The sequence below is a fragment of the Mirounga angustirostris genome, unplaced genomic scaffold (assembly GCF_029215605.1).
Source record: "Mirounga angustirostris isolate CCGP_5_RB_7025 unplaced genomic scaffold, mMirAng1.0.hap1 SCAF_7, whole genome shotgun sequence".
Taxonomy (NCBI): Eukaryota; Metazoa; Chordata; class Mammalia; order Carnivora; family Phocidae; genus Mirounga; species Mirounga angustirostris.
In genome coordinates this window covers 108,971,631-108,987,125 of record NW_026991715.1, presented here as the reverse complement: position 1 = coordinate 108,987,125, position 15,495 = coordinate 108,971,631, and the positions used below count along the sequence as shown (strand labels likewise).

Here is a 15,495-nt window from a genome sequence, read left to right as displayed (position 1 = left end):
TCCCCGGGCCTGAAGAGTGCGCGGCCCCGTTCCCCGCCCGCAACCGGGTAACTCTTCCCTCTTCCACTTTCTCTACTTTGAACCCATCCCAGCAGAGTCCAGGAAGTAGCCAGGCGCCAGGGACTGGCGGCGGAGGCGCCCAATGGGGCACGCCAGCGGCGGCAGAGGCCCCGCCCAGAGAGCGAACGCGGCCAATGGCCGTGCGGAGGCGGGACTTCCGCTGTCCCGCGGAGGGCGGGGGAGCGAACTGTTGTGGTGCGGAGCGTTGGGCGGGCGGCGGCCGGGCGGCCCAGGGGCTGCCGCGGGACTCGGGGCGCAGCCGAGCGGCTGCAGGGGTGGGGCGAGCCGGACGCGCCCCCGGGCCCGGGCGCCGCGGGTTCGAGGCCGGGCCCCGCGCGGGGAGGCCGCGCCACCCCGGGAGAGCTGCCCGGCGGCGAGTTTGCCCCGCAGCCGAAAGAAGGCGGGAGCCGGCGGGGGCCCTCGAAACCCCCTGGCAAGCCGGGCCCGGAGTCCCCGGGGAGCGGCTGCTTCCTGGGACGCCCTCCCGGACGCCCCCGCCGAAGGGTAACGGTTCTGGGCCCCCGGCAGAAGGCGCCTCCGGGTGACCCCCGGTGGGGCCCTGCGAGCCGCGGGAGTCGACTCCGGGGCCTCGAGCGGGGAGGAAGGGGCTTTCCAGAGGCGCGGGGCCGGGGGCCGAAGGAGCCGGAGCGCGGCGGAGCGGAGCCGGGCCTCCCGGGCGCGGGGCAGGGCAGCGCCTGGTCTGGGGACGGACTCCGGGACCCTCGGGTGCGGGGGCCTCGGCGACCTGCCCCGCGGGGCGCGCGGCCGCGGAGTGGCCTACAGGGGACCCTCCCGCAGAGGGGCCGGCCCGGGGCGGGGAGATGAACGGCTTTAGCACGGAGGAGGACAGCCGCGAAGGGCCCCCCGCCGCCCCCGCCGCCGCCCCGGGCTACGGCCAGAGCTGCTGCCTCATCGAGGACGGCGAGCGCTGCGTCCGGCCCGCGGGCAACGCCTCCTTCAGCAAGAGGGTCCAGAAGAGCATCTCGCAGAAGAAACTCAAGCTGGACATCGACAAGAGCGTGAGTCCGCCCCCGCCCCTGCCCCTTCCCCTTCCCCTGCCCCCGTTTGGGTCCCCGCGCGCCGCCGCCCTCCGGCCGCTGTCCCCGGCTGCGGGCCGGACCCCGGGGCCCTCCCCGCCCTGGGCCTCGCCGCCCTTTATCTGCAAACTGGGGAGTTGCACTCGGGATTTCAAAGGCCGCTTCAGCGCAGGCAGGCTCGGACTGGGATTCTGCCCAAATCCGGGAGGTTGGGGGCGGGGGGAGGGGGGCTACCGAGGACCTTTCCTGCCTGGGAAGATTTGACAACAGTTTAGGGCTTGTTGTATTGGTTTAGATATTGGGGCCTGGAGACCTGGGTTGATTCTGTTGGCAAAGAAGCAAGTGTTGGGGAGAGGGTGATGAAGGGACCCGGCTCTTCTTCAACTTCTGTCTCCTTCTCGGAACCCTGTTATTCCTTCAGAAAAGGAAAGGTGGCAGTTACTTCCCACTCCCACCCACCCCCCACCACCCCTGCCGCGGCCTCGGCTTCTGCAGAGGGTCACCGAGCTCGCTGCTTGGCATGCAGCTGTGGGGAAGTGGGATTTTGAAGGATGTGGCAGAAATAAGGCCAAGGCCAGGTCTCGGGAGGAGGCTCTTTGCAGCCCAGGTGAGGGGGAGGAAGAAAATCAATTTTCTTAGGGGTAGCTTCTGTAGAAGGGCGTTAGGGAGGGGGCTTTAAATTTGAATAGAATAGCCCTGTGTTTTGTGCCTAATTATAGTAAAACTTTTCCTGTATGATTTCACCACTTCTAGTTAACAATTCTAAAGATGTGCCTATTGTCAACCAATTAAGAACTTTTTAGTTTGACATCTGTTGCTGCAAGCCTTAAGTGGCTGCCTTGTGATTAGGAATTGGAAATGAGTTAAGGGGGTATTTAGTATTCAGGTAGACCTGCTAAAAGCTCAGGTGGTTAACATCCATTCTGTTTTAGGACCAAAATTACACTGTTGGAGGAAATTAGAGATTGCTTGTTAAACTGAAAGGACACGCACCTTTCTACTTCGGATCTTACAGTTGAAACTGAGGCCCAGAGATAAGAAATGACAGAGCCAAAGTCACACAGTGACTAAGAGGCTGGTTAATTTCTTAAACCCATTATCTGACTTACTTCCAAGCCCCATGCATAAGCCTTGATGAAGTGCTAATAAATAAAAAATCTTCCCACCTCTTCCAGGCTCTTCCCTCCCACCCCCAATTTATTTATTTATTTATTTACGTTAACAATTGCAGTACCTTTGCCACTCTTGAAAGATGCTGTTTTTTAAAATGGCTGGGGGTGAGTTAATGGCTTTCTTACTACAAATCTCTATCAATGAATGAATGAAAGGAATTCATCAGAGAGCAAACAATTGGCTAGACACTAAGGTCCAGTTTAGGACACGTGTTGAAGTGAAATGCCTAATTCTAACACAGCAGTGAATTCATCCTCTTGGAAACACTGCCTACCTTTTGTGTAGGTGGTTGGGAGCCTTTACTTGAGCAGCTTATATTTTCCTGTCCTTAAAAAAAAAAAGAGGAAGGAGGGAAGGAATTTCCAGTTCTGTTAAAGCCTTGGATGCCATGACATGTGAACAATTGTGTTGCTGCCACTGGGGCACCATTTACCTGGTGACCCCGCTGGGGAACCGGTGTTGAACTGTGTTGGTGCTTTCACACGCACTGTCTACAAGAGAGGCCGCGTGAGCCTGGCCCTGGAGTTCCCCAGACGTAGTGCTTCTGGAGGAGTAGTGTCTCACGGGGGGATCACTCTCAAGATGTTTCAAGGTGGTGGCGCAGAATCATTATTTCTGAAGGGGATTCTACCTCATTCTCACAGGCTTGGGCGGGAATTCAATTCTAAGTAACTGCCGTGTTACAGGAATTTGTAGCTGTTGCAGAAAGTTAAAACAGAAAAGAAAAACCCTGGAACCTTTGCTACCATCCTTCTTCCTCCACCTCTAGCCCCCAAAGGCCACCGAGCTCTGAAATTTCTGAACACCAGCACGTACTTGAAAATGGTTAAGGAGAAATAATGACTATTTATCTTGTAAAAGGGCCTAGCAGAGAAACGTTTTAAATAATAACACCAGAAATCCAACTCAGGCAGCTTAAACTCATTTCATGTAGACATTGGCCGTGCGCTATGAGTTATTAATATATAACATGCTTTCAAACATTCCTCCAATTGACATATTTCTGCTTTATTCTGGAGAAAAGTGGAAGTTGAAAACAGTATAAAGAAAATGCTGGGGTAGGAAAGGACATGCACAGGGGGTCAGAAGGCCTGTGTGACCTTGACCAGATCATAACCCCATCTGTGTGGCTTCCGTTTATCTCCGTAGAAAATGAGATTGGGGCCAGTGGGGTTACACTGGTGATTGCTAAGTTCTCTTCCATCCAGAATTCCATTATTCTAGTGTCCTGACCTGAAACCTCCCAGCCACAGCTTCAGGACATCACCTCTTCTGCCTGTTCTCCTACCAAGTGTGTCCCTCTATGAATTTGAGGAGCTGCTTCATCTCAGAGTTTGCACGTGGAACTAGCTAACGGGAGGGCCAGCTTCCCATCGGGGAGGGGTAGTATGCTTTCTTCCCCAGTAACAGCATGTCCGGTGGACTGTACATCAGCTAGGAGGGATTCGTTGGGACGGTGACACAGGCTGTGTCCCAAAGTCCTTTGGCAGAGTGGGTGCCGGCAAGGCTTCTCGAATATGCGACCATATGTAAACGGTGGCTTTTGCTGGCCGAGGCTGCTCTCAGGAGGGACCGCATGTGCCAGTTCCAGTGCGCTTAGAGAATGCCTGCCGTGCGCAAGACACGGCCACGGTATAAACTGAAAAGTGCTCCAGACTCACCAGTCCAACCCCGTGAAAGTGCTGCTTCATCGGACTAAAAAGCAGTTTTCATTATTTTCTCCATGCAAAGGTCTGAATTAATTGATGCTGGCTTCCTATCCGCTTACTTTTGTCTTTAAGAATTGAAGGAATAAATTCAAATTCAGAAGTCTCTCAAGAACATTTGTGTCCATCTGTTCCAGTGTCAAGACCCCCAAGTCATTGACAGAGGCACTTTGTTTCTGTTAGGGTTTTGAGTGGCTCCCCAGACGCCCCTGGTACTTACATTCTTGAATAAAAACATGTTTACCTCTCAGCTGTTATGCCCCCAGCCCGCGCTAGGAAGTCGGCAGTAGCATCCAGCTTCTTTCGTGTGGTTTCTGGGAGAAAGAGCCTTTCTGCATCTCTTCCCACTTCTCTTTGTGGACCAGATGTGTGGTGATGCAAGAAGTATTATTCTGATACACAGGAATAAAGTTTTTCAGATGTCGTCCTACAGTAGGAGCTGTTGTCAATGTAAAAATAGGAAGTCCTGTCTACCATTACCACAGTCCCTTCTTTCCTCTTTCCTGGGACAATGCCTTCCATCCCATTGTAAATTCATAACTCCTGTAAGTCACATCACTCTCTGCTTCAAAAACCTTGGGGGACTGTCTAGTCTGAAGGAAAGTCTAAGCTGTTCTCGTGCCCCCACCCCTGAATCTCTTGGTCACCCATATTTGAAACTCTTAAGTCTTGGCTCGTCTTCCCATCTGGAATGCTTCTTGTCTACCCATAAATCCTCCTGTTTAGTCAGGGACCTCTACACTGACTATCCCAGCCACGGGCCTCTCTTCCTTGGCTGAACCCCTACCATTTATTATCTCCAGCCTTCAGGGGGAACTTAGTTTATAAGCTGTTGCCCAGTGTGTTGGTAGTGTTTGTGTCCCTTTGTCGGCTTCTTGTTCTACAACTCAACAGTAGACTTCTGGAAATTAGGGCCTCTATGTTGTTCTTCCTTCTGTCTCTTCAATGCCTTGCAAAGAAGAGAAGCCCCATAATTCGATAGATACCTGTTGCTGTTCCCATGGAATTGGCGAGTCTCACTTTAATTTGCTTCCCATCAGGTAAGACACCTGTATATCTGCGACTTCCACAAAAATTTCATCCAGAGCGTACGAAACAAAAGGAAGAGGAAGACAAGTGATGATGGCGGAGATTCTCCTGAGCATGATACTGACATTCCTGAGGTAAAAGTCCAAGAAGTCCGCCTGAGAAAGAATGGATTCTAATGTGATCTTTATCTCTGGCCTGGTCCGCTTTTTGGATTAAGAAATAATTTTAGTCCTCTTTGTTTTGCTGTGGTTTATCTGAAAAGTGAATCATAGAATCATGGTAATACCGAATCTGAGAGCTGAGAACTTAGAAATCAGCTGGTCTCACTGCCCCCTCGTTCTACAGACAGGCATAGAGACCCGAGGTCACACACACAGTTCGGGGCATCTGGGCCACTGCCCTTTCCACTAGGCCATACTGTCTTTCCTCAGGAAGCCCCTGATAGCTTCTTGAATATAACCACGACGTCAAGTTTTTTAAAACCTCTTTTTGGCTTTAGAGTTGGAGACTGAGCTTGTATGGTTTGGGGGAAGTTACTGGCCCTCTGTTTTCTGATCTGCAAAATGAAGGTGTACATTGTCAGTTCATATCAACTCTGGTCCCTGGTTCCCCAGCTCTGGTTCCCCAGGAGCCATTCCAAAGTCAGTTATAAGGGCCCAGGGTTTCTCAGCCCTGACTCTGTTGATATGCGGGGCCAGAGAAGTCTTTGTCGTGGGAGCTGTCCTGTGCATCACTGGATGTTTAGCAGCATCCCTGGATTCTGCCCATTAGATGCCAGTCACCAAAGTAGTGACCATCAAAGAGTGCCTGCAGACATTAGAGGATGTCCTCTGGGGGCAAAACCAACCCTTGCCGAGGCCCGTTGCTCTGGACGATGAGACCTAGGCTTCTTGAACCTTCAGGGTGCTGGTGCCTGCCGAGCAAGGCTACAGAAAGGAGTATTGGATTTTTTTCTAAGTTGTTTTCACTTCAGACTCAGCAGAAGAAAACCCGTTTGTAATGTACACTGACTTTTTGACACGTGAATATTTCATAAGGCAACCGCCTGTTAGCACTCAGAGTGGAAATGACTGCGTAGGAATAGAAAGAGTAGGCGGGCCTTTGTCTGCAGATGTGGAGAAAGCCTTTGAAAATATGGTCCTTTCCCTCTGCCCCTCCCTGTATCCCTTTTTCTAGCATTGGTTTACAATATTTTTCTATTGCCTTCAGCATTGGTATTATTATTTCATAAAGAAATGGATGTATTCAATTTCAGTGCTTTTTACAAAAAAAAAAAAAAAGGGGGTTTGAGGAATGTTTTGAAAAGAATGAAGGACTTTGGTCCCTCATATTGATCATTCATTTTGTTTTTAAGTGCTCTCCACCTGCCTGAAGCAAGAACATCTCTTTTAGAGGCAGGTAAAAGCAGCCCAACTTTCTGGGCCTTCAATACTTAATGACTGTGCAGCTTTCCTCTCTTCCTGTGTTAGAAAAAAAGGGGGGGTCCTTTCCCTCTGTTATCCAGTCATTTGCAGAGACCCCAACCTAACCTGCTGATTTGTACATTCGCCACAGTAGCTTTCGAGTTTTCTCTGGAGAGTTGTTCAGGGTTCTGATACCTGAAGGCTGAGCCTAGGGAAGAACTCTGGGAACAGCAGTACCTCCCGCTGTCCTATCTCACGCCCCTCCATCTGATCTGCTACCAAGCTCAAGCCTGTCTTCCTCCAGGATGCCTCTCTGGGTTTACCTTTGCTCCCCATACTTGGTGTCCCCCTCTGGTATCACCAGCTTCCAAAGCTCCACTTGAGCATCTCATTTCCGATCACTGCTCAGCACGGTCGCCTGCACCCCCCATCAATCTTCCCTACAAACCACCACTAGATCCGTCTTCCTGAACATCACCCCCTACCACCTATGGTCACTCCTTCTGCTTTTCAAGACATGTTACCCTCCAGTCTCACCTTTTAAACCCATCGTGATTGCCTATGACGCCCGAGTCTGTCGCTTCATCTCCTGGCTTTCTGCGTTCATGGTCTTCTCTCTCATTCCCTAGTCTAGTCCTGTTACCCGCTGCCTCTCTAAGCCCTGCTCTCCTTAGCTATAAGTTTCACCGCCTCTGTGAGCCTCCTGGGACCACCCCTCCCCAGCTAGAACTCTTTTTCCACTGTTTTGTTCGGTTTTTGATTTTTTTTTTTTTTTGGTCCTCCCAGCCAGTTATTAGTCCTCAGTGGACCATTTCTAAGACATCTCTGTAGTCCTCTTCCCCCCTCCCCCCACCCCTCCTAGTGTAGTGCTGGGCACGTAGTGTGCTCTCAGTGAGCTGTGGCTAGTCAGGTGATGGATAATGTGTTTCTCCTCTTCTCTCCAGGTTGATCTGTTCCAGCTGCAGGTGAACACTCTACGGCGTTATAAACGACACTACAAATTGCAGACCAGACCAGGCTTCAATAAGGCCCAGTTAGCAGAAGTAGGTAGACAAATTGCACTGCAAAAAGAGAGAGCCAGCGTTGTGCTTCTGATGGTGACCTTGGTTCTCCCTGCTGCTACATGTGTCTGTTGATCATAATGCCCTGCAAGTAACTTCCTAGCTCTGCAAGTAACTTCCTGTTCCCTCTCTCGTACAATCTAGAATCCCACAGCTCTAAGACCTGGAAAGGCCCTCTTTCTATAAAAGAAACCATGGCACCGAGAGAGGAAAAGACTTGCTGAAAATCACACAGCAAATTAGTAGTAGAACTGAGCCTTGAATCTCCAGACTCCTGATTATAAGTCCTGAGTGTGCTTTTGTTTGTGCATTTGTTTGAATCTTGTTTTGTAAGATTCCATATAAATATGGTCCTTCCTGCACATCCAGTGTGTCAGATTAATCACCCCAAAACCTTTGCTCATATTCTGTGGGAGCTATTCTTTTTCTTTAGTTTTTCCTTTGATTTCTTCTCTGATGTTGGTAATGGAAGTATTTATTATAATGAATAGAACCCAAGAAATTTTTCTCTTACCCTGAGCTCTTAGTAAAATTTGGAGGGGGAGAAATGCTCTATTGGCCCTTATTTGAACCTACTGACAGCCTGGCTTGATACTTCTGTCCTGTTGGCATTTGTGCAAGTTTCCTCTCATCCCTCTTTTCTCAGTGTGCTTTTCTGCCTATTGTTGAAAATGTGGAAGATGGAAAAAAAGAAAAATAGAATGCTACCATCCAGAGGTCACCACTCTATAGTGCTAGTTCTCGGACTCTTTTGATCTGTCCTAGCCCCCTCAACCCATTCAGAGATTTCCTTAAAGTTTGACAGCCCCATTGGTTTTTGGTCTTTCCTTTAGGGGTTTCTTGCTGATCCATCATTTTTTCTTAAACTTCATTCCCCAGCATCTAGATAAAACAGATAGAAGTGCACAACTCTTTTCTACTTTAAGGTCACATTACCCATTTGGCAGCATTCCCCTGCTGAAAGGGATGGGATGAGGTGGGGCAAGGGCAGACCTGCATTCTCAGGACTTGTAAAACAAAGCCAAGTGTCAGGAGTACACAGTAAATGACGAATTCTTTTTCAAATGTGATGTGTTTTTCAAGAGGCAGCTATGTACTATTTAGATGAATTCTTGGGTCAAACACTTAACATCTGTCCAACTGGCTATTCATTTGACACAGTTTTAAAAAGACGCTTTTCTGCCCGGTGATGCCAGGGCCTGAGAGCTGGTGATGGTAGCAGCTAGCCAAGCAGAGCCGTCCCCACCTATTCCTCCTTGGGGGTGCCCTTGAGATTATGCCATGATGGACAGTTAGCTGCCACTGAAATAGAACTGCACCTTGGGAATGTTGTAGGTTCAAGTGCTGCTTTTGGAGGCCTTGAAACCAAGTCACCCAGCCGCCTAGGAGAGAAGGGCGTCTGAGTTCTGCAGGGATCATAACCCCCTCCCAGGCTCTGGAAGCTAACCCCTGCTCCTTCTTTTGCACAGTTCAGAATTTGTGGCCCTGATGTATACGATGCTTTAACAGACTCTGGTGTTTTCCCCCATGCAGACTGTCAGCCGACACTTCAGGAACATACCTGTGAATGAAAAAGAGACGCTCGCCTACTTCATTTACATGGTGAAGAGTAACAAGAGTCGACTGGACCAGAAATCGGAGGGCGGCAAACAGCTTGAGTGAGGATCAAGTACATCAAGGAATGAAGTATAATGCTGAATGCACAGGTGAAATCTGCTACGTGTAAGCCCGTAAAGACTGTTCAATTTTATTGTAAATAAAAAAGTTTGAATGATGAATACTGTAAATCTTTTTGGTCAGGAGGATTATATTCTCATGTTCAGCATGTGCATACAAAGACTTTCTTTTAAGGCAACTACGGGACTGAAAAAACAAGACCACTGAGAGATTTAAAAATGATGTATTGCAGCATTCAACAACGCATTAAGTCAATTCTACTGGAAATGTGGGATAAAAAATATCCTGGTACTCACCTTGTACGACCACGCTGCCTTGTGTGAGGTATAGGCCTGGAAGAGCAGTGGGGTGCAGCTAGCCGGAGAAGCGCAAGTAGACCCCAGTCTGGTGGGCACAGTCATGCCCCGCTTTGTTGCTGGCTGTGTCGTTGATCAGCAAATCGGTTTGACAGTGGTCCCCGCTCACTGGCCGCTGCCCGGCACACAGTAAGCAGTCAGTCAGTATGGGTGGCCGACTGCCAGCCTGGTAGCATCCGCTTCACACCTCTAGTTAATGAGACCTCTGCCATTTCTGTGGCTCACCACTTAACTTCTAGAATGTGGAGGAAATCCTGATGCACCAACAGGAGGTTTCTCATCAGAAGAGGATTTGAGGGCAGTCGCAGGCACCAACCTATATTGGCGGAGGTTCCAGAAACACTGAGGCAGGGGCCCTCGCAGGAGATGCAGCTCTTTGCACATCACTCTGTGCTTTACTCTTTGGGGTGAAATTATAAAGTTTGACTTCAGTCATCCTCCTAGGCCATAAATGCTTCGATAAATGGAGATATTTAGTGATTTGGGGCTCGTGTTTTCAGAAATACTAATCCTTAGTTCACAGCCACCAAGAAAGCTGCCAAGGATCATGTGATGCCTGCTCCGAAGTCCAATTCTGGGACAAAAAGTCTGACTGGCCATGACTCCCTGGGCTTGGGGTCACCAGCAAATCATGGGTTTGAGCAACAAAGGTCAGTGCCATCTGATACTCATTTTTGTGAGCAGTTTGCCTCCCTCTGGGGGCGGGGGGCGGAGATTGCTAAAACAATTTTTTTAAGTATGAATAACTACCTGATTTTTTTTTTAAAGTTCAAAAACTCAGATTCCTGTATCTTACTATATCAGAGCCAAAGTCTCCTTTGAAAACAAAGCTTTATATCCAAAAGTATGCTTTTGCAAAAGTTTCTAATCAGTGTGTTAGGGGACAAAGGATGTGAATAGGGGATGGAACAAAAGAGAAAAGGACTTGGATTCTAATTTCTGACCATCTTGACACATATTGCGGTCAAAAGTATCATTTTCTTACTCAGTTTTAATTGTGAGTGCTTTCTTAAGCCTTAAATTTAAAAGGAGCCGTGGATGGCCTAGCCCGGCAGAGAATTTTAATGTCTCATAGATGGCTTACTCTGAGCATCAGCACAGAGAAGTCCGAACACAACCCCCGCTAAGCAGGGCGGTGCAGTGTCTAAAGGCTGGGTTCTGTGGGGCAGAGGACCATGCTGTCTGTGGATTGGGGACTGGCCACCCCCTCACTAAAATGCAGTGTGTTCCGTTGCAGCAAAGCGTTCACCAGTGTTCAAAATGCATGTCTAGCAGATTGCAGCCTTTTTAAATATGTATAAATGAATGTGCATAGAACATATTCTAGACTATGAGGCGATCTTATTTTAATACACCCAGCTGTGGATGGCACATCAAGGTGCTCTCTGAGTGTTTTTAGTCATTCAGATTCAGTATGTAGAGACTGTCTCACTGCTTATAGCTGAAGGATGTCGATGTGCAGACGTCAAGAAGGCTCAAAGTTCTGTTGCTTATGTAGGTTTTTCTCCTGAGAGACTGAGTTAGAAAGTCTTGAAGGCATCAAACACCAGGCCCCCTTTGTCAAGGGGAGTGTTTTCTCATCAGGCCACAGTTTGGGGGGCAGATGGCGCCTACAGGTGAAGGCATTGGTAACCTGCTCTCTGGAAATGTCCATCTCTTACTGAGAAAATGTATCTTTCTGATGTTGAAGTGAAAATCGCCGATGTGTAGGTCATGTCACTATTTCTTTAACAGCAAATCTATTTCCCAGTTGAGGGAGACAACAGTACATTTCTGTACAAGAAGCTGTGGTGTTGGGATCCATCTGTTCCTGTGTCTCTGTAAGAATATTTTTGTTCCAGCGTGAAGCCTGGGGAAACGCTCACCTTCAGCCAGATGCTCTGCGCACCTGAGTCCACCCTGCCACCTTCCCTCAAAAGAGAGGTGCTTTTGGAAAATGGAGGCTGTGGGTATCTTTTCAACCTTTGAAAACATGTCAGATGAGAGAAAAGACAAAGCTATATGAACTTACGATTTTCTTGTGTGCAGAAATCTGTTCTTTCATCAAACCACTAAGCCACTTGCCTTAGCCTCTTCGGCAGTTTCCCAAGGCTTCATCTGTGGGCAGGAGACTTCTGCCTGTTAGAAATGGCTCCGAAGCAGTGGAGTTTGGGGAAAGCAGTGTTCATCTTGGCTGCCTACATTTTTATACACCTGCCAAGGACTCTTGCGCTTCTCTCCACCTATAATGTTGCAACATTGCCTTCTCTCCTCTTGGTGCTCCTGGGCAAAACTGGAATGTGAAATCCAGAGCTGACCTTGTCTTCTTAAAGAGTATGGTTCCTGCCTCGGTCCGGCTTGGTATGGTTCTTTCATATACCCTGAAGGTTGTCACGTGGAAATGCCAGTATCCTGCCACTCGTGTTGCTTCGATTTAGGGTTTTAAAAAAACAAATGGACAAACTTCTTATTTCAACAAACTCTTAGGTTGGCAACATCACGTGAAAAAGCTCATAGCCGAATCCCATGAAAGATTGAAACCAAAGGCTTCAGGATTGGCATTGTAAAATGACAAGGAATTTCACTTATGTGTTAGAGCCACCAAGTTGTTAGAAGTTCCTGTCATAGCTAAATATTCACTGCTAGGCTTCCAGAGAACAGATATTAATAATTGTTTGCAGCTGGAACGTTGCATCTAACCTTGGCATTTCAGCTGCTTATTTTGTGGGAACTTTTTGGTTAATATCCTGCAGGACAACTAACTGCCTGGTGAAAGGGAGAAAGTAGGAGAGGGTACTTACTCGGGAGGTCTTGTCTGTTGAAATAGGCTATCCAGACCATGGATCCCAGAGAAGTTGCTTCATGGAAGTCACCTGAAGGCTCTCGGTTGTTAGAATGGTGAGATCCAAAAGTTGGGAAAGGGTCTTTAAGTCATCAGTCCAGTCTCCCCACAGGTGCTGACATTCTGCCTACAACTGTCCCACCAAGGGTTTGAGCAGTCTGGGCTTAAACACCTTTGAGGTCAGGGAACTCACTACCTCCTGGGGAAGCCTGCTCCATCTCTATAAACCTCTGGCTTTTCTGTGTTCTCTGTCATTTCCACCTTAGTCTCTGCCCAGCAGGGGCCGTGTGGAACAAGTTGTTCATCGTGGCCAAGGACCCTCATTGCTGCACTGTCCCAGGGCACGGCAGTTGTCTTTTTGAAAGGAGCAGCTAGCAGATGGATATTTTGGTGTCCTGGCTGTCTTTCCCCTTTAGCATGGGTCCACTTAGTTCCTTGTTGAAGGATGTTGTGGAAACCCCATCAGCCTGGTTCTCCTCCCGTGTTCTTGCGGAAGCTGATGGAGGGGGTCAGGGAGGAGGGGATGCTATCAGCCTGATTAAAAAAATAACCTAAGAAGGGATGGGGCCCTAGTTCTGTGCTTGCCCCACAAAAACTGATGCTCACGTCACTTAGGAAAAGTTTTAGCTAGGAAATTGTAAAATACTGCTCTGTGTGGAGTTTAAGGGCTCCATGGCTGCTGAGAGCTTGTACCTTAAGATTTCTGCAAGTACTTCACACATTGTTTTTATGGAGAAAACAAAGCTTAGGACCTTGGGGGAGGGGCGCATCACATGTCTCTGTGTCTAAGAAGTGCCATATTTTCAAGCTGGAAAGTCTTGTAAGGTTACTCTTGCCCCATCATTGGTTTTGAAGACAGGAAACTGACATTGAGAACGACCTGTCTGAGTCACAGGGCACTGTCTGGACTAACCTCCTGTCCTCCTGACCTGTCCAGAGCTCTTCTCACTCTGACTTGCACATGACTCGAGTCCTGTCCAGAGTAAGGTGCCTTCAGATATTTGAGACCTTGCCACTGAGCAGAGAGGTCCCCAAGGCCAGCCTGGCTCCCAGGGGCTGTGAACCAACCTGCTGGACTCAAGGCTGTGTGACACGATCAGGAAAGCAGTTGAGTTTTGCCAAGTGAACGTGAGGGGAGAATAGAACTAGCTGATGATTTAAGACCAGAGTTCAGAAGTCCTGGCGGGAGGTGTAGTGTTGTCCTAGAATCGAAATTCTCACGAAATGGGCTTGCTCTGAGATCTCTTGGTCAGACTTCTGCCTTTCAGGTGGTCCTTTGGGCTTGTGTCATTCGGTTGGCCCTGAGTCCGACAGACACCACTCTGAGGCCCCGTGATTCGCGGCCTCCCAGTCCCCGTACTGGGCTTGACAGTTGAACCGAAGGACAGGTGAACTCGAGGTCATGGTCCAGGAAGCATGGTGCTTTGGGGTGCCTTTTTATTCCCTTCATTTTATTACAGACTGTTTCCAAGTTCAAGGTGAGGAAGGGTAAAGTTGATCTGACATTTTGAGGTGGAGTCTAGTCTGGGGCCCGGTGGGACCTCTTCTTAAGGTAGAAATGTCTACACGCTGTTATTTCATCTAGCTTGTGTCCTAAACCACGAAGCCTTTGGTTGCTCTCACTCCACGAGCACCTCATCGCCCGGGACGGAGGGTTGTGCGGGACCCCTTCTGTACGTGTCTGCTGTCTGTGATGCCCATTGGAATGTTTTCGCCGTGTGGGTTTGTGTTCCATTTTGTAACTGCCTTATCAAAAAGCAAGTGCCCTTCCATTCCAGGCCTCCTCATATTGTACTTGTTTCCTGCCAAATTCGGAGGATCATTTGTATTTTAATTTTGTAATCTATGGCTCTGTACTGTTGAAAGGCTCTCAATTCTGTGGGGTCTCCTTAGTATGTATGTGACTTCTCATGTTGCAATATCACACAGATGGGACGGCCCGACTTTCGCTCTTAATAAACGATCTGAATGAGTAACGAGAGACACATTCTGTTGTTCTCCTTGACCGTCCACGTGGACTTCAGATGGTTTCATTTCTGTATTTGGCCCCTGGCTGTGTCGTACAGCGATCGGTGACAATGGTCTTTCCTCCGGGCTCTGAGTACTGGCTCCCGCGTTCCCCCCTTCCAATCCCAGTGCACAGCGAGTGAGCTTAGGTGGCGAGGTTGATTCCTGCTCTCTCCTATGGAGAGAGACTGAGGGGTCCAACCGCCAGAGGCTGGAGTCTGAATGCTGCAGAACATCCCAGATAACCTGAGCAAAAAGCTTCGCTCGGGGTCTGCAGCTAGCCATCCATATGGACCCTCAGGAATCTGGCTGGAGGACTCCAAGCCGAAATGCCTGTGGGGGGCAGCTGGGGAACACAGGTCCCTCCTAGGGCAGCCGCTCCTCGGCTCCAGCCTGTTGTCGCCACGTGGGGGTGCCAGCCCTGTATGGCCACTGCTCAAAATTTCACAAGAGGACCTGGTAATCCAGACCTTTATATGAATATCCCAATGTTCAGATGTCTCAAAAACATCTCTCACAGGGTGTGGACTAGTGTTTCTTCACATACAGTAGAGGCTTGCTATTTAGAGTTGGTTCATCATCTGAACACTTGTTAGAAATGCAGAACCTCTGCCCCCCTCACCTGCCAACTGCCTACTGAGTCAGGTCCGTGTTTTAACAAAGTCCGCAGGCAAGTCACATGCCGACGATGGGGCTACCTGACCACGTTTCACTGGTGGGGGCCCCCCGAGGCCGCGGGGGTGGGGGTGCAGTGAGGCCCTTGCCCAGCTGCTCCTCGGACACCAGGCTTTCATTTCATGTCTGCCCCTTTAGTGCGCTTCTGTCCTCAGCAGAATGGAAAGGAAGCAATGCAATGAATGTTTGTCTTTGTCTTCTTTGTTAACGAGAGGGAATACACGCTAGCTCTAAAATTTTGAATGGCACCCAAACGGACAGCACAGCTCCTCCCCCTCACCGTCCCCCTCACCCCCAGGCCACTTCCTTGTGTGGAGGCTGACTCTTCAGGAGGCATTTTGGGGGGCAACGAGGGTGGGGAGTCCCAGCTGTCCCTGGGAGCCCACAGGATTCCTGGTGCTTGCCGCTGAAGGATGCCATCATTTAGGTGATCCCTGAGTTGATTTCCTTCAGAAAGCAAAGGCAGTTCTAAGTTTTGCAGCATGTTGTC

General features: G+C 49.3%; 1 protein-coding gene across 1 annotated transcript; it reads left to right on the top strand.

The window, feature by feature from the left end:
• Nucleotides 1-244: 244 nt before the first annotated feature.
• SAP30L (SAP30 like) lies at nt 245-14,304 on the top strand. The gene is made up of 4 exons (XM_045902157.3): nt 245-1,079; nt 5,017-5,139; nt 7,353-7,451; nt 9,003-14,304. The coding sequence occupies exons 1-4, from the start codon at nt 882-884 to the stop codon at nt 9,129-9,131; spliced, it is 549 nt and encodes a 182-aa protein (XP_045758113.1). The 5' UTR covers nt 245-881; the 3' UTR covers nt 9,132-14,304.
• Nucleotides 14,305-15,495: the final 1,191 nt, after the last annotated feature.